Below are 23,745 nucleotides of genomic sequence, written 5' to 3'. Positions count from 1 at the left end.
GATAGATGGGAAGATAAAGATACTTTTCAGTATACAGTTGATCCTTGAACAACATGAGTTTAAACTGTGGGTCCATTTATACGAGGATCTATTTCAATAGTAAATATAGTAAATATTACAGTACCACATGATCCATAGTTGGTTAAATCTGTTGATAATGGAGAAACTGTGGCTATTGAGAGCCAACTATAAGTTATATGCAGATGTTTGACTGCTCGAAGGGTTGGTGCCCTACACCCAGTGTTGTTCAACAGTCAGTTATATTTCACAGTTTAGATAATATGTTATCTTAGTACTCTATCCCAAAACTCTTTTCAGTCATTGTTTAGATCAAAATTGGATGGTATTACAAAAGGTATAATATTTTAAAGTGTGGTGGGAATTCCCTGGTGGTCCAGTGGTTAGGAAGTGGTACTTTCACGGCTGGGGCCCAGATTCATCTTTGGTTGGGTAAGTAAGATCCTGCAAGCTGCGCATCCCAGTCAAAACAAAACTGTGAGACTAAATCAAAATGGATGCTGTAGTACATACACTGAAAATACTTTCATTTGGCTGTAACCAAGAGTTGGTGGTTGAGAGTGACAAGAAATGTGAAATAGATAAGAACTAGACCCTGTTTAGTAAGTTGTATGCTATCATGATGGACTGATTACATTCTGGACACTGGAAAGATTATGAATAGAAAAATGGCATGGATAGTTACAAATCTCAGAAGAATCATACCAAGCTTAGAATGGAAGACAGATTGGAGGCCAGTCTGGAGGCAAGGACACTAGCTAGGAAGTACCAGAAGGAGATAATAGGCACCTGATAGAGGAGAGTGGCAGTTGCAATGGAAATATAAGGGAGAAGACAGATTTATGAGCTCCTTTTATGGTAAAATCAAGTATTGATGATTAATCATATATGAGGAATGAGAAGGTGTCCCAAAACTTTTTCTTTTACAACCAAGTTAGTTGCCATTCACACATGAACAGGAGTGAAAATAAGTGCAAGTGTGGTGATTATGTCCAAGGAGGCTATATTAGGGTTTGTAGAAATGAGGAGAGCATGCTTGTATGAATTTACTTTTAAGTGTCTTGAATTTGAGGTGCTTGTGGGTCATTCAGGAAGAACTGTTCAGAAGATACCTGATCGAGAAGTATGGAGCTTAAGAGAACAGTGTAGACTAGACCATGATATATTGTATTGGCTACTTAGACAAAGCTGAGTTCCAGTACTGCTTCTGGTAATGAAACAATAGTTTGATTAGACTAAATCTCCTATGTATTAAAATTGTAAGTTCTAGGCAGAATACCAAAAAAAAAAATTGAAAATACTATTGAGTGACCAAAAGCAGAAAGAAATTAGAAACTTTAAAAATAAAAGTAGAACAACATTGAGTGAAATTTCTGTTTAACTCCTTAACCAGCAGAACTTTGACAGCTAACACTCTGGCAGAAAGCTGCAGTATTAATGGTTTGAAGTGTCAGTATTCATCTATCTTTGGATAACAGGAATTTTATTTTTCTTAAGTAGGATAAATAGAAGCTATTTTCTTTTATTTAAGTCATTTGGATTCTGGCATGTTCTTTAGAAGAGGATTTATCTTTTACAAAGCTATAAATAATACGATCTCATTCTTTTTAAGATTTATTTATTTACTTATTTGACTGCGCTGGGACTTCCTCTAGTAGTGAGTCAGGGCAGGGGCTACTCTTTGTCGTAGTGTGCAGGCTTCTCATTTCAGCAGCTTCTCGTTGCAGAGCACAGACTCTAGGGATACTGGCTCAGCAGTTATGGCTTGTGGGCTCAGAAATTGTGGTGCACAGGCTTAGCTGCTCTGTGTCATGTGGAATCATCCCAGACCAGGGATGGAACCTGTGTCCCCTGCACTGGCAGGCGGATTCTTAACCACTGCGCCACCAGGGAAGCCCAGTGCAGTCCCGTTTTGAGTGTGCAAGTGTAAGAGGGGAGGTTTATACATTAGCAGGTAGAAAAATGTCTCTGTATCTGAAATAATACAATTCCTGACTGGTCCTGATGGGTGATTTTTTTACTCCTTATATTTTTGTCAGTGAGAACTTGTTTTTACAGTGTACATATGTGTTACTTTTGTAGTCAAATAGGATATCTTCTATTTTGAGAGAATGTATAACAGAGGGACCTAGTACTTTCCAGTTTACATATTGAACTTACTGACTTGTCACAGCATTCTTAATTGATAAAGTATTAACTTGATATTTTGCTTCAGGAAAATGGGACCAATGTTGCTGATCATGTTAGAAATTCCACTTGGCCTAAAAATGGCACCTACCAAGATGTTCTTCATAATGCTTCTGAAGAAGCCATAGAACAAAACATACGAGCTGGTGCCCAGGCAGTTTTGCAGGTAGATCACTTTCTGTTTATAAAATGAAATAAAAATCATTAACTATTTCAAATACATATTTCACTATTTCAGTGTAATTTTTTAAGTACAATGAACTTACCACACACATTTATCAATTATTGTTATGCCCTATTAATGTTGTTTTTTCCTTAACCTTCCTATCATAATGTGTATTGATAAACATTGCATTTTTTTTTTCTATACAGTTTTAAAATTTATATAAATTGTGTCATGGTATACTGTCATCACAACTTTTTACATTATCCATTATGTTTTTGAAATTTCTTGTTGATACATAGCCATTATGTTAATTCATTTAAAACTACTTTGTGGTATTACAATTTTGATTATTTTGCATTTAATCATTTTTCTGTTGATGGTCTTTGTGTGTATGTGTTGATGGTTTTTTAAGTTGTTTTTTTAAGATGGTTTCCAGTTTCTCAGTATTTCAGATAATGCTGCATTGAATATTCTTATACATGTATTTTTGGGTACATGTTGGACAATTTCCCTAGGATAGGGAATAGAAGTGGAATTGCTGGGTTGGTGCATTTGTACGTTACCAGTTTTACTTAACTATTAATTGCCAAATTGTTCTTCAGCATGATTATATTTTATATTCCCTTAGTAGTGCTTATAAGTTCTTATTTCCTTGTCTCTTCCTCTTAGCTTATATTGTCAGATTTTAATTGTTGCTACTCCTGTGTATATGGAATATTATTCTTTTTAGTTTGTATTTCCCTGCTTTAATTTAATTTGCTTTTCCTTTATCACTACTGAAATAGAGCATCTTTTCTTGTGTATGAGTTGACCTATTAATGTGTTTTTCCGTTATTCTTTTGGATTGTTTTTTTGTTACTGATTTTTAGTTCATTGTATTTATTCATTTTTTAAATCTTACTGTTCTTGTCAAGGTCACATGTGACTTCTCCATTGTTAAATCACATGAAGTCTTTCAATCCTAATTTTACCAGATATGTCAGCATTTTTACAGACTAGATCATTCTTCTCTGTTAAAACCATTCTTCAGATGGCCTTCAGAATAAAATACCCTCCTGTTTTTCTATTTTCTCCTAACTCACTGGCTACTTCTCAGGTTTTTGGTTTCTTTTTTGTTTTGTTTTGTTTTTTACTGATTTTTCAAAATATTTCTGAACTTTTCTTGTTGAAGTACCCAGGAACCAGTTCTTGGCTCTCATTTCTGTGTAAACTTACTGATGTCTTATTGATCTTATCCATTCCTAGGGCTTTAAGTGTCATCTATACACTGCAACGTATACTTTTTATTTCTAGTCTGAGACTTATTATCTGAACTGTTAAGAGTCCTGAACTCAAACATTCAAATGCCAAGTTGGTATCTTCACTTGACTATCTACTAGACATCTTAAATTTGACGTATCTAAAGCTTGACTTACTTGTTCAACAAACATGGTCTTCCTGCAGTTTTTCTCATTTCATTTGATGACAGCTCTGTTTTCCAGTTGCTTAGGCCATTTGATTTCCTGTATTTCTTTTATATCTTATATCTAATTTGACAACAAATCCTGTCAACTTTCAGAATGTATATAGACTCTGACTACTATTCAGCACTCACACTACCTCTTGTATTCAAGCTTCAATAATCTTTGATCTGGAATATTGCATTAAATTTCTAATTACTGTTCTTGCTTCTGGTCTTGAACCTGCCATCACCGTGGTATATTCTCAACCCGATAGCCAGAGGGATCCCATGAATCAGATCTTGTCATTTTTCTGTTCTAAAGTCTCTGGTGACTTTTCATTATCACTGAGTTATTCCCAGTGATCTGTCAAGCCTTTACATCATTGCTCCTCACAGAATGTGGTCCACAGGCTAGTGCCAACCCACAAGTAGTTACAAAATTGAGAGTGAAAGTTTAGAAACTTAAGTCATTTAATATCCTTTGATTCTGATGAGAAGTTTGGGTTTGTATTTTGCATGCTTTTTCTCATTTCCTTTTTCCTATTCATTTTTTAAAATTGTATTTTACAATAGGATTGGTCTGCAAAAGACTTGGGGGGAAACCTGTACCTCACCACTGGCAGTATAAGAAGCTCTGCTTCATGTGCTCCGGTTATTTATCAACATACCTCCCACTGCTTTTCCCCTGCCTCACTTCACTCTATACTTGGTATTCCTCATGTACGCTAGGCCATCTCTGACCTCAGGTCATTTAAACTTGCTTTTCCTTTTCTTAGGAACATTTTTCTTCCAGGTTGCTACATAGTTGACCTTTTTCTTTTCTGTTTTAAGTCATCCTTATTTATATTCATTCCTTGCTCCCTGTCACTTCCTTTGGTTACTGGGTTCCCCGGGACAACGAGATGATAGTGAGGAATCCTTGTCTTGTTCTTGACTATTGGCCACTACTTCCATGTATTCAGGTTCAGGCAGAACTTTTCAAGCTCAATTGCTGTTAAAACAAATGCTGTAGTTCCTGATAAATGCTCTTTTTCAGATTAAGAAATTTTGCCTTTTCTCTTAGTGTGGTAAATTAAAAAAAATGAATAAGTGCTAAATGCTTTTCTTTATGCAATGTGATGAGTCTGCCTTTTCACATTTTAATCTGTTGATAGGGTACATTATATTATTAAACTTTGCTCATGTCAAGGCATTCTTACATTTCTGAGGTAATTATTACTTGGTCATAAAGTATTATATTTCGCTTGAGTTGAATTGCTACTTTTTTGAAGATTTTCGTCTGTATGTTCTGAAGTATCTCTTACTTTTCTTATATAGTCCTTATGTGCTTTTGATAACTGGGTTATAGTTTTATAAAAATAAATTTGGTAGTTTTTCTTTCTTTTTTTGTTTCTGAAACACTTTATGTCAAATAGGGATCATTTTCTGGGAAAACTGGACAAAACTGCCTGTAAAGCAACGTAGGCCTGGCGTTTAGGGATGGATCAGGGATACCTTGATTAGCAGTTCCCTGTCTTTACAATAGTACCTCTTTTCTATTTTTTCTTGAGTCAGTTTTGGCAGTTTTATGTTTTATCTACAAAATATAATCCATTTTATTAAATTTTCAGTTTTATTGGCATAAAGTTTTTCACTAAACCATCATTTTAAAATTCTCCACTGGGTATGTAGGTACATCCTTATTTTATTTCTAATGTTATTTGTGCTTCTCTTAAGCTTTTCTTAGTCAGTGTTGGTAGACCTACAGAGTCAGCTCTTTTCACGATGTTAAAGTTAGCTTAAGTGTTCTTTGCTCACATGATTTTACAACTATATTCTGTTACAGAGTTCATCCAGGGAATTTAAATCAGAATTGTGGGTATGGAAGATGTAAATGTCCTTGATTCACAGTAGATGTAATGTTCTATTCCTCCAAAGTGTTTTGAGAACCTTTGTACTTACCTGTCACTAATATAACAACTTTGTCCTCTATAACAAAGTATAATTAATGATATTATAATAAATTTAATTAAAGATACATATTGATGGATCCTGATTAGTAGTACTGTAATATGCAGCCTGTTATTAACAAAACAGATATGCACACAAAATCACTAAACATGAAAAAAGAAAACAGATGATTTTGAACGCTTCATTCAGAAAGTTCACCTTGATTGAGGTATCTATCATCTTGATTGAGGTATCTATCCTCTTTTATCCTAAACTGTTTTTACTTTTTTATTGTTCTTTCCATTTTGTGACAGCAGTAAGGTTATTATGTTAAAGCCTCACTTTTAAAACTTGCTGTTTTTCACTTGGTTTATTTTCTTTCAGTGCCTGCTAGTAACCGTATATTTGTCTAGATAAACATAAAAATAGATTTAATGAACTTAAATTTCCCATATCAAGCTGGTGGTAGAAGCAGGATTGGAATTAACCTACAGTCTAATGCTTTTAAGTTTGTTGTAGATCACCTAGCAGTTTGATTTTTTTCCCTTTAAATTTTGTAACAAGCAGCTTATGATTTCTTTTATCTTAGGTGTTTATTATAAACTCTTCAAACATATTTCTTCTTGAGCCTGCAAATGAGATAAAAAGTCTTCTGGATGAGCACACAGATATGTGTAAACGAATTCTTAACATTTATCGGTTCATGGTTGTACAAGTATCAATGGACAAAAAGACTTGGTAAAAAAATGCTTTTTTTTTTTATAGTGTATATGCACATAGTAAATTCTAGAGGAATAGTGTCTGAATAGGGCCGGTAACAGTATTGCACAGGCTTCCACTATTGAATGAATGAATGACTATTACATTTTAGGTAAAAATCATGATGGCAACAATGGTCTCCTTCACTTTATCTCAAACATCTTTTATCAAACTTTACAAGATCCCTTTGTTTATCTTTCTAAGGTGGGCATTTGATGGCCTCCCCAGGAGTGAATACTGGCATGCATGTATGAATAAATGAATTTATGTATGTTTGAATGAATGATTAAATAAATGTTTGAGTGTATGAATGCCTGATTCCGGAACCTGATATTCAAGGCCTTGTACAGTCAGGCTCCTGACTACTTTTCTAGCCCTTTCTCAAGCCTGAGTTCTGTCCTGCAGGATGCAATCCTACCTGCCAGCTTTATCAGATTGCTCTCTTTTAAGCAATCTGAAATTTTCTTTAGAGAATCTAATTCCTGTCATCTTTTCCTGTTGTTACCATAACTATCCTTAGAGTCTACCTTCCTTTCCTCACATGTTCTTCCTCTTTCCGTTCTCTTCCTTTCATTCTGTGTTTTTACCTTTGTCGTTTTGTGGTTTTGCAGTCACTAAGTCATGTCTGACTCTTTGCAAACCCCTAGGTTGCAGCATGCCAGGCTTCCCTGTCCTTCACCATCTCCTGGAGTTAGCTCGAATTATGTCCGTTCAGTTGGTGATGGACATTTATACAAGTAATTTAGGAACTAAGACAATTTTGACAAGATCTACAACGGAGATGAGGATGAGATGGTTAAATAGCATCATCTATGTTGCAGATCTTTTCAAAATTGTCTTAGTTCCTAAATTACTTGTATACAAGTATGTTTACCTCACTGAATTAAGATGCTCTACAAGATATATGGTAATTGTCTTGTCTTTATATTTCCTACATTTCTTAGCATAGTATCATTTATTATGGATACTCTATAAAAATTTAATTGAAAGAAAAAAAGGACTTTTAGAGAGATGAGAAGAGCAGTTCTTCAGTTTTTGTAAAGATACTTGTTCATTGTAAATTTCAAATAAAGAAAAGTTTTAGAAAGAAAATAAAAGTTTCCCAGAAGCTCATTCTCCATAGGTAATCATTGTTTGTCCTTTGGTGAACGTTTGGTTCACCAAACCACATAGAGTCACATGGTATTATGCCATATGTATGCACCAAACCTTAACTAACCTCTTACTGGACATGTAGTTACTTATTTTGTTGTTGGAGAGAAGGACAGTGAACATCCTTACTATGTATATAATTTTCCTCTTTTGACTCATTCTTTAAAAGTGGGAGTACTTAGTAAAAGAATATGCCTAGTTTGTTTTGTTACATATAGGAAAATAGTTTTAGTTTTATTTTTTTTAAAAACTTTTTATTATCCATATTGATATAGTTAGAAGTAGTTACTGTTATTAACTTATTTGGAGCACTTTTCTGTGTCACATCTTTTTAATCTTTTTACATCTAATTTTTTCTTAATCTTTGTAGAACCCCATGAGGTAGATAATTTTACATGGTGATTCTTAGGCACAAAGAAATTAAGTAATTTATTTTTGTTTTGAACTGTGGTTCTTCTGACTTCAGAGCCCAAGTTATTGTCCGCCAATAACTTTTACTTTGAACCATTCTTTGTTAGTCCCTCCCCTTTTTTTCTTTTCATATGCTTTGAATCAATGGTATTGAGCCAGGTTAAAGTGAGAGACTTCTGTGTGGAACACAATTTTAAATTTTTGTAAGTTCCCTTGAAGTCATAGCATTATGAAAGATTACTCACATATTTACATTGAATTTGCAAGACTTTATAATTAAAATCATTATTGTATTATAAGGTGAAAAGTTATCTAATAATATATGAGTGAATTGGAGTTTGACCACAAATTAGAAAGTTTTACTTGGAAAATCGATTATTTATTGAATGTGTAGTTGACTTTAAATGGCTTTTTGTTTCATATAGTGAAACTGGAAGCCTAAAGGTTACAAATACATTACCTCTGATTTTTACTTTATGAGCTGAATACATATATTTGTTTAGTTAATAAGTTCAGATATTGTTCGTTGAGTGATACTTTTATGTTTAATTCTGCCCTCACTTCCCAGAAAACCATGATACCTATATCTGGGATCTCTTGCTGCCTCTGGCACATTTCTCACATGGACTGTCCCACATATTGCTGTGCCTGGAATGGGCCTGCAGACAAGCCAGAGAAGAGGAAGCTGTGATAGAGACTTGGGCTATGAGTCTGTCTATATACCTGCCCGAAATCCCCTTGTCAGGTTTTTTTTTTTTTTTGGCATGTAGTTGAGTCAGTTTTTGAATTACCAGGTGCAAATAAGGTAGTTTTATGGTCTTAAGCATTAAGGAAAGAGGCATGGTAAGGATAATATAATAGGATTGGATGACTTGCAGTACACATCGAGGATAAAGAGTTGAAAGATGACCAAACTAGAAAGGACAGAAAGGAGTAATGACCCTTGCTTTCTCATCAGGCTCACTGTGCTCTTTTAGTCTTAAATTCGGAGAAGGCACCCCACTCCAGTACTCTTGCCTGGAAAATCCCATGGATGGAGGAGCCTGGTAGGCTGCTGTCCATGGGGTCGCGAAGAGTCGGACACAACTGAGCGACTTCACTTTCATTTTTCACTTTCATGCATTGGAGAAGGAAATGGCACCCCACTCCAGTGTTCCTGCCTGAAGAATCCCAGGGATGGCAGAGCCTGGTGGGCTGCCATCTATGGGGTCACACAGAGTCGGACACGACTGAAGTGATTTAGCAGCAGCAGCAGTCTTAAAGTATCATGCAGTTTTTGAAATTGAACCTGGTACAATTCTAGATATGTAGTTTCTCCATGTTGTAAAGATGAATGAGGTAGACAGGCATCAAGGTAGAACTGTATTGTAAAGACAAATGAGTGTTCTTCAGACAGCTCCATAAGGTCACTGCTTGATTTGTGGGGTGGGGGGATGGGAGCAGTCTCTGTATTCTCACCCCTAACTCTTCAGCTTTTGTACAAATTTTTATTTGATGGAGAGATATTATGGCTGAAAAATGGCTGGTGTAGATTTGGAAAATGAAAATTTATATTTTAATATTTAAAGAGTTCTGAAAATTTGAAAGATACTTGATATCTGAATTATTGAAACATAATACCATTTTTATAGCAAATATTAATTTCAAAGTTATTCATTAACCAAAAGCAAATATATGCAAGAAGGAAACATTAATTAATTTTTTTACTTTAAGGGAACAGATGCTGCTTGTGTTGCTCAGAGTCACGGAGTCTGTACTGAAGATGCCATCACAAGCTTTTCTGCAGTTCCAGGGGAAAAAAAATATGACTTTGGCAGGTCGACTTGCAGGACCACTTTTCCAGGCAAAATAAATAAATAAATAAATAGATAAATGGATGGATAGATATGTAATTTTTCTTAAGATTCATTGAGCCCTGAACTTGTTTCCTGGGGAAAAAAGCTTTAAATCAGAAATCATGTTAAAGGAGCTTTTGTAGAGCCAGATAAAAGTTGTGCATCTAAGTAGTATGTTTGCCGTACATACAAACTAACAGCCTAGCAGAATAGATGAAATACCAATCAGTCCTATGAAAAAAGTGTTAAACTGATGACATTTACTTTATCTTTTGTGGGATACACTTTCGTATGATTGCAGAAAGCTGCCAGATGGCTTTGTGGTAATGATTTAATTGTTTGCTTTATGAGTTTCCAAGTCTCTGGCATTTTTAGAAAAACAAAACTTCCTTTTAAGTTGTTCTGTAGTTAAAAAAAAGTAAATCAAGATTCTTTCCCACCACGGTATACTGTAAGACTTTATTCTCTTCATGTCTTCATTTGAATTATCAGTAGTAATTGATTATATAGGAATTACATGTTGTGTTTTCCAACCCAAGGATAGAGTACTGACTTTACATGTGTAGTAGATTATTTGGGAAACAGAAAGCAAGATAATGTTTTTTTAAAGACAAGACATTAAATATAAACACATGGATAAAATGGCTCTTAATGTCAAGGATAAAAACTATCTCAGATCTAATTCTTGGCCATTTAGTGTAGTGTTTCAATTTAATATTTTTTCCCAGATAGTGCTAGTTTACCTAAAATTCTGTGCTGATAGTGAATAAATCTTTCAAATCAGCTACATTTATTATTTAAATTCCTCTTGACTTCATTAGTCTTTTATTCTCCCCCTCATCATTAGAACTAACCCAGTGGTGAGTGCTATTGGATGATACACTTTTTGCTTGCTATATGGAATAATTTCTTCTCTGAATGGAATGGAAAGCACTAGTTATTACTGTTTTATGTCATAAACTCTGCTTATTTTTATCTTTATGTTTAATGTTAAACTTATGTAAAATTTGTTGAGTTACACTTTTAAAACACTTATTTTGTGACTATTTCTTCGGTAAGATTTTATCTTCAGTAGAATTCTACGAAGTCTCAAGGGTATAGTCTGATCAGTAATTTCTGCCCTTTTATAAATAAGTTTTTTATTCTATGATTGAATTTGTACAGAACACCTTTAATTCCACTGGTGTCTTTAAAATCAAATTTAATTTTATCCTTCAAGTTTACATACAAATTTTCAGAAACATGTATCAGTAAGTTAAATGCATTTCTAGTAACTTTTTCTTTTAGAATATTCAAATTGTGTAGTTAGTGATTCCAGTCTTTTTTTGAGAGTGTTAGTAGTTAGTAGTTAGTTCAGTAACTACTAATTACTCAGTTATTTCAACCTGTAATAATGTGGAGACTTAACTCTTTTTGAACAATGTGTACTTAACATTAATGTAACGTACCATGAAGGGTAGTTAAACTTTAGGGAGATTTCTTTTCAGTTTTGGTAACTTGTCCTAATGTTAGAATGTTGGAAATTGGCAGCCGTTGAAGTTTGGAGTAGACGCTAATGAGTGCATGTGTTACTTTTATAAGTATTATGCACCAAGAAAGGATATCATGGATATTATGTGATTTAAACTTCTACTAGTTCGGGGATAATTTTTTAATAATTGATTTTGAACATATTTCATTATTATTTCTGATTATTTGTCTTTATAGACTCTTATAGTTGCCTGGATTAAAGCAAATCTAAATGTGTACATCTCTCGAGAACTTTGGGATGACTTACTCTCAGTATTGTCATCATTGACCTATTGGGAAGAGTTAGCCACTGAATGGTCGCTGACTATGGAGACACTAACTAAAGTTTTAGCTAGAAATTTATATAGTTTGGATCTCAGTGATTTACCATTGGATAAGCTGAGTGAACAGAAACAAAAAAAGCACAAAGGCAAAGGTAAGAGTTGTTCACAGAGATGCTTCATATAATTTTGTTTAAATAATTTGGTCTGGGAGTGAAGGTGAAAGTCATAATTTCTCTTAATTATTCCTAATTTCTCTTAATTATTCTTAATTATTAACTAAGGAATTTACCCTGAAGGTTAAAAATTTTCAACAGTGAAACATGTACTTACCTTGTATTTGTTACTGAAGAGCCTTAAATTCAGTGGTTCTGTGCATATCTAATAAAGTTAAGTAGTTCAGAATCTTAAATATTTTATTTTTAGCAATTAACCAAATTGAAAAATTATAAAACACTCTTCGTTTTTATCATACACATATTTTTATGAAAACTTAGAAGGTGATTTCATGTTACTGTATTCAAAAAGAAGTACTTGAGAAATTCTTTTGAAAGCATTTCCTTAGTTTTAACTAAAACCAAACATTCCCTGACTATGGATTATGTATCTGTCTAATGTTAAAAAGCTGGAGAGGGACAGTAACATAGTGATTATATCAAAGAAACATGTCTTTATAATACTGGTAATAGTGCTTTATCACTAAAGTCATGTCTGACTCTTGTGATCCCATGGATGTAGCCTGCCAGGCTCCCCTGTCCATGGGATTTTTTTAGGCAAGAATACTGGAGCGGATTGCCATTTCCTCTTCCAGGGGATTTTCCTGACCCAGGGATTGAACCTGGGTCTCCTGCATTGCAGGCAGATTCCTTACCTACTCAGCCAGCAGGGAAGACTTGTATAATATTGAGTTTGCTAAGATTTTTTGTTATTAATAATTAGTTGCTCTCTAGAGATTACACAAGTCACATTTCATACTTAACAGCCCAGAGTGGTAAGTATGTCAGCAAACTACTTTTTCCTGGACTGTTTATTTTCTAAGTGGCTATTATTGGCAGGTAAAGATAGAGTAACTTCCTTCACAGGATGGATTTTGGTTAGTTCATTTTCTATCCTTTTTTGCTTGTCCAAATGTTTCACTTCTATATGAAACAAGTGGGTGTCAGAGGATTTATTATCGCTTATTGTTGATGGTGTATTTTTTAAAATGTGCCTCAGTTTTGGAATGTGACTTTTACACAATAAATTTCGTAAACCCTTTTAGTACACAAACATGTTATCTAGTTACTTTATGAGTAAACCTAAGAATCTGAGGCAGAATGGCATACATAATTTGATGCAGTTATTGATGAGGTAACAGTGCACTGAGATTGAACATCTGCATTTCTAGGAGTGGGACATGAATTTCAGAAAGTTTCAGTTGACAAGTCATTTTCTAGAGGATGGAGTCGCGATCAGCCTGGCCAAGCCCCAATGAGGCAGAGAAGTGCAACAACCACTGGTTCCCCAGGCACAGAAAAGGCAAGAAGTATAGTACGGCAAAAAACTGTTGGTATGTATTTTTTAAAATCATGAGAATTGTATGCAGCCATATGTTTATAGTTCTTAGTAACAATGTATGTAAACACACAATTTTCCTATCAGTTGTTTTTTTGTTGTTAAATGAAAAACTATAGCAAAATTTTTTTCAGGAATACTTGGAGTCTGATGACATACTGTGTTATTCCTTTATGCTAGTAAGGTGTATCTTACATTACTGTTTTTATGTAGTTTATTTTACCATTGATGTCAATAATTTAAAATTGTTATTTTACAGAATTGAGAAGTAGAACTCTGGTTCACTCTACAGAACTCATGCATTAACTGATGTAGTTTCTAATAAACATGAAAAAATAGGGCAGCTTATTTTCAGTGCTACAATTATATAATTATATTGGCTTCACAGACTTCCAGTGAGGAATTTACGTTTTCTTTTTATAGACAGCTGAGGCTAAGGTAGAGTATATTGCTAGGTTCCTTGCTGCCTTTAACAGGTAGGGAAGACATTTCTAGTCTTGGAAATATCAACAGAGGTCAATGATGGAAAGAATTTCTGGATGTGGGATCACTCACATACTGTGAACCTGGTTACCATCTCACTCCTTTACCTCAAGGATTTAAAACTTGGTCTTCATCATAGTAGAAAGAGTGCTGCAATGAAAAGCAAGAGGACTTTGTCCTGATCTCTTTCACTCTCATCACTAAGTAGCTAGATAACCTTGAATAATTTGCTGAACTTTCTAGGCTTGATTTACTTCATCTGTGTAGTTGGAATGACAATATCTCACATGCCTGAAACAAAAATTGCTTGAAGTTACTTTAGGCTTTGCAATCTATGATTCTGTGAAAGTGGAATTTTTTTGTGGGAATATATCTGTATTTTATAGAGTCAATGAATAACTTATTTTAAGTAAATTTAAAATTGTTGTAGGATATGTCTCTATAAAATGAGGTGTTCTAAAGTGTTAAGAATTAGAGTTCTAAAGGAAGAAACAGGTAGAGAATAGGGAAATTAAAGGGTTTAAAAGAACTTAAAATGCTTAGTTTAAAATTGTTCAAAAGAATACTTTCACAGTTGTCTCCTGCCTGTAAAATAACTATAGAATTATACTGATGTATGTCAAGCAAGAAGAGTAAGAAATCATACAAGGAAAAAGGATATTGGATAAACATTAATATAATACTTAGACACTTTGGTATAGAATTATATTTTGAAATTTTTAATGGAACATGCTGATTACATCTGAAATGCCTTTCTTCATTTTATGTTAAGGTCACATGTATAGAAAATATTTCTGTATTGGTTAAGAAGGAATTCTTTTAAGTTTAAAATGTTACTTTATTTTACTTAAAAATAGAATATTTTTTAAAGGTTATATATATTTTTCTGATTATAGAGGTAATTTATGCTTAATGTGAAAGATAAAAGTTTAAGGAAGCACAAAAACAGGTGTCTAATGAGAAGAAATCATGGCTAACATGATGGCATATTTCTAATCTTTATAAAAGCATATAATGATTAAAATACTCATCTTAAGTGCATGCCTGACTATAATTAGTTTGTGATACCTCTGTTAAAATCTTATCTGGCTTGTTCATTGGACTGACCAATCAAAAGTTTAGTGCATAAAAAGTTTTGTTTAGAAAGGTGCTTACATAAAGTTAGAAAGTACTAAAAGGGGCAACACATTAGATCAGGATATTCTTTAGACATATATTTTCTTAAATTTTTAATTTTTTAGGTAATGTACAGTTAAAAATTCAAACTGTGATAAAGCATATATGTGTTCTAATAAGTCATTCCTGCATCACTGCTCCTCACCCACCCAGGTCACCTCACTAGAAATAACTATTACTAGTTTTTGAAGATGTTTCTAAAACTGTGCATATAGTATAATGTATGCATGGCTTTTAGTCATTCAAATGAAAAATACTTGTACTCACAGTGGAAGCTTTGTTGTAAGCATTGAGGATACATGTGAGAACAAACTTAATACATTGAAGCTGACAATTCTTGTGTCAGGGGAGACACATAACCAGATAAACCAAGCATCAGGCAGTATTACATGCTGTGAAGAAAAGTAAAACAGGGTAAGGGGGGAGAGTATCAGGATAGAGAAATGGGACTGTGTTAGATAGGGAGGTCAGTGAAGACCTGTCTAATCATACAAGAACAGAGACCTGAATAAACTGAAAGGAACCATCTAGGGAAAAAGTGTTCCAGGCAGAAGGAAAAGAATAAAAGCTGTAGTCTAAGAGTGTGCTTTTATTTAAGGAAGAGGAAAGAGGCCAGAGTGACTGAAGTGTAGAGTAAGAAAGACAAGAGTGCAAGGAGATGAAGTCAAGCTGTAATGCTACACCTTAATGATTATTGCATGTCAGAAAATGTCCAACACCTTGCATCAGATGTACATTACATGACAGTACCATAATTTAACTTGTATCCTGAAGATGGTTTTATTTCAGTTTATTTCAGTTTTATTTCAGTTTATTTCAGTTTTATGGTGGTAAAAATGACACAGAATATAGTTATGAATACTTCTGTAACTTGTGCTTGTATGCGGATATGTCTGTAGGTTTAGTCTATAGTATTTGAAATTAAATTGCCCTTAAAACAATGAAATACTACATATCTATCAGAAATGTTGAAATCCAGAACATTTATAACCCCAAATGCTGACAAGGATATGGAGCAACAGTAATTCTCATTGGTTGTGGGACTGCGAAATGGTACTGCCACTTTGGAAGATGATTTCTTAGTTTAGAAAAGTAAACATATTCTTACTGTAGACTCAAACCACCTTTGGCATTTATGCAGGTAAGTTGGAAACATATGTCCACACAAACATTGGCATGCAAATATCTGTAGCAGCTTTATTCATAAACTTGGAATTTATGCCACAACTTGGAACCAAGATATTCTTAAATAAGTGAATAATTTAACAAACTGTGGTACATCTATACAGTGGAATATTACTCCTTGAAAAGGTACAGTGAGCTACCAGGACATGAAAAAAATATGGAAGAGCTCTGAATGCTATTGCTAAGTGAAAGAAACCAATCTGAAAATGTTACCTATACAGCGATTGCAACTATATGATATTCTGAAGAAGGGAAAACTGAAGAGACAATAAAAAGACTGCTGATTGCCAAGGAGTGGAAAGCAGGGCCACGAGGAGGGAGGAATAGGTGGAGCACAGCAGGTTTAAATAAAGCAGTGAAACTATTCTGTATGATACTATGATTGTGTATGCATGTTATACGTTTGTTAGAAGCCTGTAGAATGTACAACACAAAGAGTGATCCCTAATGTAAACTATAGACTTTTGTTAATAACACTATGCTTTGAAGCTTAGAAGCCAGGCAGTAACTTCTCTAGTTATGAAAGTCCTTGATGGCTTCTTCCAGTAGAAGCTGTTGTGTCCACATTGAAAGTCTGTTGTATAATGTAGCTACCTTTGTTAATGATTTTAGTTAGATCTTCTGGATAGCTTACTGCAGCTTCTGCTTCACCACTTGCTGCTTCCTATGTACTTTTATGCTATGAAGGTGGCTTGTTTCCTTACATCTCATGAATCAACTCTGCTAGCTTCAAACTTCTGCAGCATCTTCACCTCTCTCAGCCTTCTTAGAATTAAAGCGAGTTAGGGCCTTACTCTGGATTAGGATTTCGCTTAAAGGAATGTTGTGGCTGGTTTGATATTTCCAAATAACTTTCTCTTTACCAGCAATTAGACTGTGTTGCTCTCTTATCATTTGTCTCTGCAGTCTTAATTTTCTCCAAGAATTTTTCATTTGCATCTACAATTTGACAGTTGGGAGCAAGCAGTCTAGCTCTTGGCCTATATTGACTGTTTACATGGCTTCTTCACTAAACTTAATCATTTCTATTAATAGCATTTGATTTAAAGTGAGAGATGTGTGACACTTCCTTTCACTTGAACATTTAAGAGATCATTGTAGAGTAATTCATTGAAGTTGGGCCAGTTTGAGTGGCTTTACAGAGATTCTGTGATAATCTTTAAATTAGTAAATCCCCCCAAATCCCCGTAGCTAATTCATTGTAAGTTATTTTCTATAGTGTAGATTGCATATCTTTGAGGCACTTAACAGATTCCAGGTAAACATAAAGATAGTAACAGATGGAGGGGTGTCTTTTTGAAGAATTCATTCAGGATCATAGCACACAAACTTACATCATAGTGATTATGGGGAAAGTTCCAAGGGAAATGCCCAAGCTCTTGCTTCAAGTTGGCAATAGAAAAGAAGGAAAAGAAGGAATTGTTATTTCCAAGGAATTACCTAACCCAACAGGGAAAACATCAAGAAAGCTTGTAATTCATCTGTGGAATCGAAAATTTGATTCAATTTGGTTCTAAAATATATCTTTTTAATCACATCTGATTATCACTGTAGATGGTATTTTACCTTTTGTGTTGATAAGCAGCACTTTAGGTTTTACCTTTGTGTTTATATCTTTGTTCTAACAAGTTTTAAGGAATGATTATCTTGAAGTCAACATAACTTTTATTTCAAATTGGATCATAAAATAGTTGACCACTTTCACAAGAGGGAGAGGAAGCCAGCAGAAAAACATGATTAGGGTCAGACTCTTTTCATTTTGTATATGGTTCCCATTTTAAAATACGCTTAACCTTTAGTATACTACATGGGAAGTCATACACTGAAGGCACGTTGTTGCCTTTTCTTAACATATTCCAACCTTCCACATTTTGCTACACATACACTTATAGAAAAGCTACTCTTAAAGAATCCGTTATTTTTCCAACATTAATAAATTTGGGGAATAGGGACTCTTAGATTACTCTTTTCCAGTGATAAACTCTATTGCATACATCTGGTTTTTGGTTAGTAATTTTTTTGGTTTTCTCTTCTATATGTTCACAATGAACACTTTAGTTCTTTTCAAATGATTTTGCTGTGCTATCCAAATATAGGTACTCAGTCAGTAAAGATTTGTTGAGCTCATGTGTGCCAGGCACTGGAGATATAAGATAAGAAGATATAGTTATTTGCCTTTGCAAAATGGGGAGGCCTACAAAATGTACAGTCCACTCAAAATAGATCATAAGCTTTGTGAAAAAGAGGAATTCTTGTTTGTTTTGGTACCTGCTGTATTGCTAGTAAATTAATTATGTGGGAAAGTCTTAAAGCTTCACAGATGAGGTGACATTTTATAAATGAAGGCGTGTCAAGAAGAAAAGAAGACCAAGTATATTGTGAGCCCATAAGGCCATGCTGTGAAAGAGCCTGGAATTTTCAAGAATTGGTATAAAATTCTGTATGGCAGTAGCATGGAGTAACAGTAGGGAGGAGATGAAGTTTCGATATTGTGGTTGGGTTGCAAAGGCCCTGATACACTTAAGGGATTTAGGCATTGGGGAACCAGCTGTTTCTAATAATCAGGAAAACCTAATATTTTTGAAATGATGGTAACATTCAAATATATATGTGTATATGTATTATTAATGTCACCATTACACTGGATTTTATGCAATATTATTTCTTTTAAAATCTTCATACCTTCATTTATTCAAGAATCTCTAAATGTTAAAAAGTACTTGAGATAGAAACTTGACTATTATTTATTTCTAAGTGTGTCAAAATTTGCCTTTAATTTTGCAAACTCGTTACTTTTCTTTTAAGAAAATACCAAATACAATTAAATACAAATGAAAAAAATGTTAATTTAATCTTTTAAGTTTTTATGTAATATATAAGTTTTTATGTAATATAGTTAAGATTTGAATAAACACAAACTTGTTTTTCTCAATAACTTGATTCTTCATGCTGATTCCAAATGCTATTTTCTATAAATATTTTTACTTAAAAATTTAAAATTTAGGTACTATTATCTTTAAATAAGAGATACTGATTTAATTAAACCTTCTTCTATCAGGAACAGATACTAACCATGAGATTCAATCCTTTAGATTATGAATTACATACAATTCTCTAAAAAAGACCTGTGAGTAACTTTGAAACTTTATTAGGGAAAAGTATGAAAGTAGGAATTTGCTCTTGGAATTCAGCTTCATAAAGAAGAGTAACTCAGAAAAATGCCCAAATATGGTACCCAAAATCTCTTGAACCTATTGGTATGGGTTCTTTTCAGTGTTTCTGTTCAACGAACTTTTCAGTCTTTAGTTTTGAGAGCATAGTGCTAATTAAAGTGTATGCTATTTTTAATGCTACACCATTGTAATTGCTAATAATGAAAAACAAATCATTTTCCTGCTTTACACAAAGAATTTACATTTGAAATGTCATGTGTGTTCTCTGATTTCTTTTCTTACAGCTTGCCAGTATTTGCCGTGCTGAAATGTTTTAATTTAAGATTTCCTTCCTTTGTATCTTTTAGTTTTCTCTGTTGCTGCTTTTTCTATGACACAAGCCTTTCATTATAGTCACTCTTCTTTTTTCCTTCCCCACTTCTTTCTTTTCCTTTTTTAAAGCCATGAGAAGCCGATCCATTGGTGAATGTGCTCTGCCATCGGCCTATATACGCAGTGCTAAAAGTGCTCCTGTTCTGATCCATACTTCCAAACCCTTCTTGCCTGATATTGTTCTCACTCCCCTTTCTGATGAGCTTTCAGGTAGTGCCACCTCTGCTAATTTCTGCACCACCTTTTTCACTTTTTAATCCTTCTGCTTTCAAATTTTGCTTAATCAAATAAACTCTTCAAAGTTAATTTCTTTGGGGGGGGGGGAAATTGGGAAAGTGGTTGAGAAATCAACATTTTGAGTTATTTGAACTCTAATGCTATCCTTGCAGTTCATTCTGGAAGTGCTAAGTTTAGTGCTGTGCCAATGACCAATATTTGGAGTTGTAAATGGCTGGGTTTTTTTTTTTCTGTTCATGTCTGATTTTTTTTCTTCTCAGGTAGTCAGGTGAAGTAGTAATGTATATTTATAATTTCTTGTATAATGTCATCATTTGACTGAATATATGGTAAATATTAAATAATGCATTCTCCACCATCTGTAGTAATGAAATTTAAGCTAGGGGAATCAAGTATATAAACGAAAATTTGCTATGGAATACATCTTTGTATTAGATTATGGTAGTGTATAGAATTCTAATAACTAATTTTTAAACCAAATAACAAAACCATTCTGTGAAGCCCCAATTTCTAAGGAGCCTCAGAATCTTTCCTCAGAAAGTGGTCAGCTTTCCACTTCTGCCTCGGGTCCTTTATCTACGATATTGGGATGATCTCCTCTTTAATAAGGCATAATTAGCATAATAAAATGCATAGTTCCTAGGTTCATTTCAGTTAGATTTGAGAATTGTACACCCGTCATCATCTTTCATCCCAAACAAAATACAGGATCTTTTCATTACTCCCAAAATTTCCTAGAGACACTTTCAAGTCTCTCTCTCTCTCTCTCTCTCTCTCTCTCTCTCTCTCTCTCTCTCTCTCTCTCTCTCTCTCTCTCTCTCTCACACACACACATACACACACACACACTGTCATTTCTACCACATTAGCTTAGTTTTTTCTTTAAAAATTTTTTCTGTATGACTAGAATTGTATAGTGCCTTGTCTTTTAGACAGAAGCAAGTTTGTTTTTAGTATACACTTGGTACTTGAGCAATGCAAGGGTGAGGGTTGCTGTCCTTCCACATTATCCAAAATCCATGCACATTATCCAAAATCCATGCACATTATCCAAAATCCATGTATATGTAACTTTACAATGAGCCCTCCACTTCTGTGATTTCACATGGGCAGATTTGATCAACCACACATAGTGTAGTCCTGTAGTACATATTTATTTGTAAAAACCCACAAATAAATGGACCCACACAACTTAAGGGCTTCCCTGGTGGCTCAGTGGTAAAGAAGCCACCTGCCAATGCAGGAGAGGCAGGTTCAATCTCTGGGTTGGGAAGATCCCCTGGAGAAGGAAATGGCAACCCCCTCCAGTAATCTTGCCTGGGAAATCCCATGGACAGAGGAGCCTGAGGGACTATAGTCCATGGGGTTGTAAAAGAGTCAGACACAGCTTAGTGACTAAGCAGCAGCACAGCTCAGAGCCCTGTTCAAGAGTCCGCTGTAGTCATTATGCAAAATGTGCTGGCTTAAAGAAAGTTACTCGTGCACCCTTGGGTGCTTTCCTATCGTTTTCTTAGGAGTGTTTCTCTCATATTGTGACTTTTGGTGAGGTTACTGGTTTTTATTTTTTAACAACCTATCTTTGTACCCTTTTAGTTCCTAATGAACTGTAGGCTTATGTGAGAGAAGGTGCATTTTTATTAATAATGTTATTTCAAGTTCATGAAGGTCCCTTCCACCATCCCTAATCCTGGTAAGGTCAGACATTTTTCCCAAGAGGAGGTACATAAGTGAAAGCTAAAAAGGAACGTGAACTCTGTTTTTCATAGTTTAATCTCTCCCCCTGATGTAAGCGGGCTTAGTTGAGCTCATAATAAATACTTCCTGGGTGCATCATCTTAAGAACAGGAGTTGAAGTTTCTATAACTGCTTCACCAGTAAGACAATGAAACTACCTATAGACAATCCCTCTAGCTTCTGGTTAGAAGTATAATTTTCCAGAAAAATATTTACCTGATTCTCTTGAATACTTACATGGCAAAAAGACACTCCTTTTAATTCTTTTATATTTGTTTTAACATACTGTGATTTCTTTCTAAGAATGAACTGTCAGTTTTCAGTGTACCCTATTGTTATCTAGCCCTTTTTTCTCCTCCACTATTCTGGGTTAGATGACCATTCAGTCTACATTGTTGTAAATGTGATTCTATGTGGTATAACTTTATATAGATAGACAAAACTAATTGAGTCGCTGAATATCCTTGGAGAGTTTTTCTTAAGCTCCGGGAACTATTTCAAGGCCATTGACATAGTCAGTGACATGAGTTCTCAACATCAGACTCATCTGATGTTGAACAAATGTTTCCTCGCAGACTTGTGTCTGCCTCTGGTTTTGATATAATATCCTGGGGGTTGCAGGAGATCTTTATTTTTTAAAGCTCTGCAGTTAGTGCTGGTGTCTGGGCAGACACATTTTCCGTGTCGTGTCTCCTATATCACCAGATTGTACTTTTACATATATGGTAGCCCTGTCTAGCAGTCTTTATTTTCCTGAAAAAACAAAGAGAAGTCAGAAATCTCAATAATTTTTCTTAAGTAAATTAGCTTTCACTGCCAAAAATAATACTTTCATGATAGAAGGCATGTAAAAGAACATAAGAGTGGTAGGCAATTGACTTTTGCAACTGTTGTTACTATTTTCTAATCAAGTACTGTCTCAGTCTGAAATTGTTTACAGGCCCACTTTCTTCCCAGTTAGTTCTCAAAACTGCTTATTTGTTTGCCACATTTGATGCTGTTAAATTCCAGGCTGTCTAAGCCATGTTACATAGACTGCTAAGGTTATTAGCAGTACTTCATTATTTGAATTGAGCACTGTAGAGCAAAATGTTTTTGATCTTTCAGCTTTTATTTTCTGAGTATCAGGAGAAAGAAGATGGTATGTCTCATGCCCCATCTTGTTCCTAAGATCTTCCTGATCAGGAGAAGAATTTCCTATCTAATCAAACAAGTAGGCCCTTCTTTGCACAATCAAGGAATTTATTCCTTCTCACCAATATGTGATAGTAACTTTCTACAATTTTTGCACCTAGAACACCAGCAGATTCTAGTGTAATTCTAAATTAGAATTTTTTTCACTGAAATAATTTGTATTCTTTTAAAAGTACATCTCAAGAAAAATTTGAAGCTAACTTAAACACGGTATTATTTAACATGTTTGCAAACAAATACTAAATCTGTATGATTTTCTTATAAAAAATATATTGGTAATTTATCTATTTCCAGAATTTGAGTCAAGGAAACAACATTAAAAGGGTAAAAGTAGATGATAGTTTAGTATTTTAAATTTTAGTAGTCTAAAATTAATTATTTTGACTTGGTTTATTGCTTTTCAATCTTTCCATATGATTTAATGATGTGGATACTGCTTTGAATTACCTACAAAGTGAACATCTAGTCTTAAAAAGATGTAGAGTTTTTGCTAGCCTCTACTAATAATAATTCTTAACTTACCTTGAAGGTACATTTTCATTATAGCCCAAATAGGCAAAAAAAAAAAAAAAAGAAAACACACTTTTTTAATTACATAAAGGACATTGTCTTTTCCTTCAGGTAATTCCAAAAAAAACCTCGAGCCTCTAAATAACATCAGTTTCTACATGTATTAATATAAATGATTTTATGAACTCAAAAGCTATAAAAATATTGCCACTCATAGCTGCTGTTTGTGATTAACTGGGAATAGAATTTAGCTTTGATAAAAGGGATTTGGGTACTTTTTTCTGTACCCTGTTTTAGAAATTATTTAAATTTTCCAGTAGTGTCTTAGTATAATAAATTAAGTTTTTCCCCTTGAGAAACTAGCTTGATATTTTACTAGTTAGTAGCTACTAGTTTTTAATATAAAAGATATGCTTCCCTTCTACCAGTATTTATTGAG

The 23,745-nt window shown here is 34.1% G+C and overlaps 1 protein-coding gene across 3 annotated transcripts in view; it reads left to right on the top strand.

Annotated features, from left to right (window-relative positions):
* Nucleotides 1-23,745, top strand: part of RALGAPA1 (Ral GTPase activating protein catalytic subunit alpha 1) — a 200,159-nt gene that overhangs the window by 67,079 nt on the left and 109,335 nt on the right. For all 3 annotated transcript variants that reach the window (XM_065906823.1, XM_065906825.1, XM_065906824.1), the window contains exons 12-16: nucleotides 2,234-2,371; nucleotides 6,331-6,479; nucleotides 9,777-9,906; nucleotides 11,606-11,843; nucleotides 13,076-13,237. In XM_065906823.1, coding sequence (XP_065762895.1) covers nucleotides 2,234-2,371; nucleotides 6,331-6,479; nucleotides 9,777-9,906; nucleotides 11,606-11,843; nucleotides 13,076-13,237 — 817 coding nt within the window. The remainder of the gene's footprint in view (nucleotides 1-2,233; nucleotides 2,372-6,330; nucleotides 6,480-9,776; nucleotides 9,907-11,605; nucleotides 11,844-13,075; nucleotides 13,238-23,745) is intronic.

Source organism: Muntiacus reevesi, chromosome 15, assembly GCF_963930625.1.
Source record: "Muntiacus reevesi chromosome 15, mMunRee1.1, whole genome shotgun sequence".
NCBI classification, from domain to species: Eukaryota; Metazoa; Chordata; class Mammalia; order Artiodactyla; family Cervidae; genus Muntiacus; species Muntiacus reevesi.
Note: the sequence above shows the minus strand (reverse complement) of the source record. Positions and strands in the feature narration are given on the sequence as shown.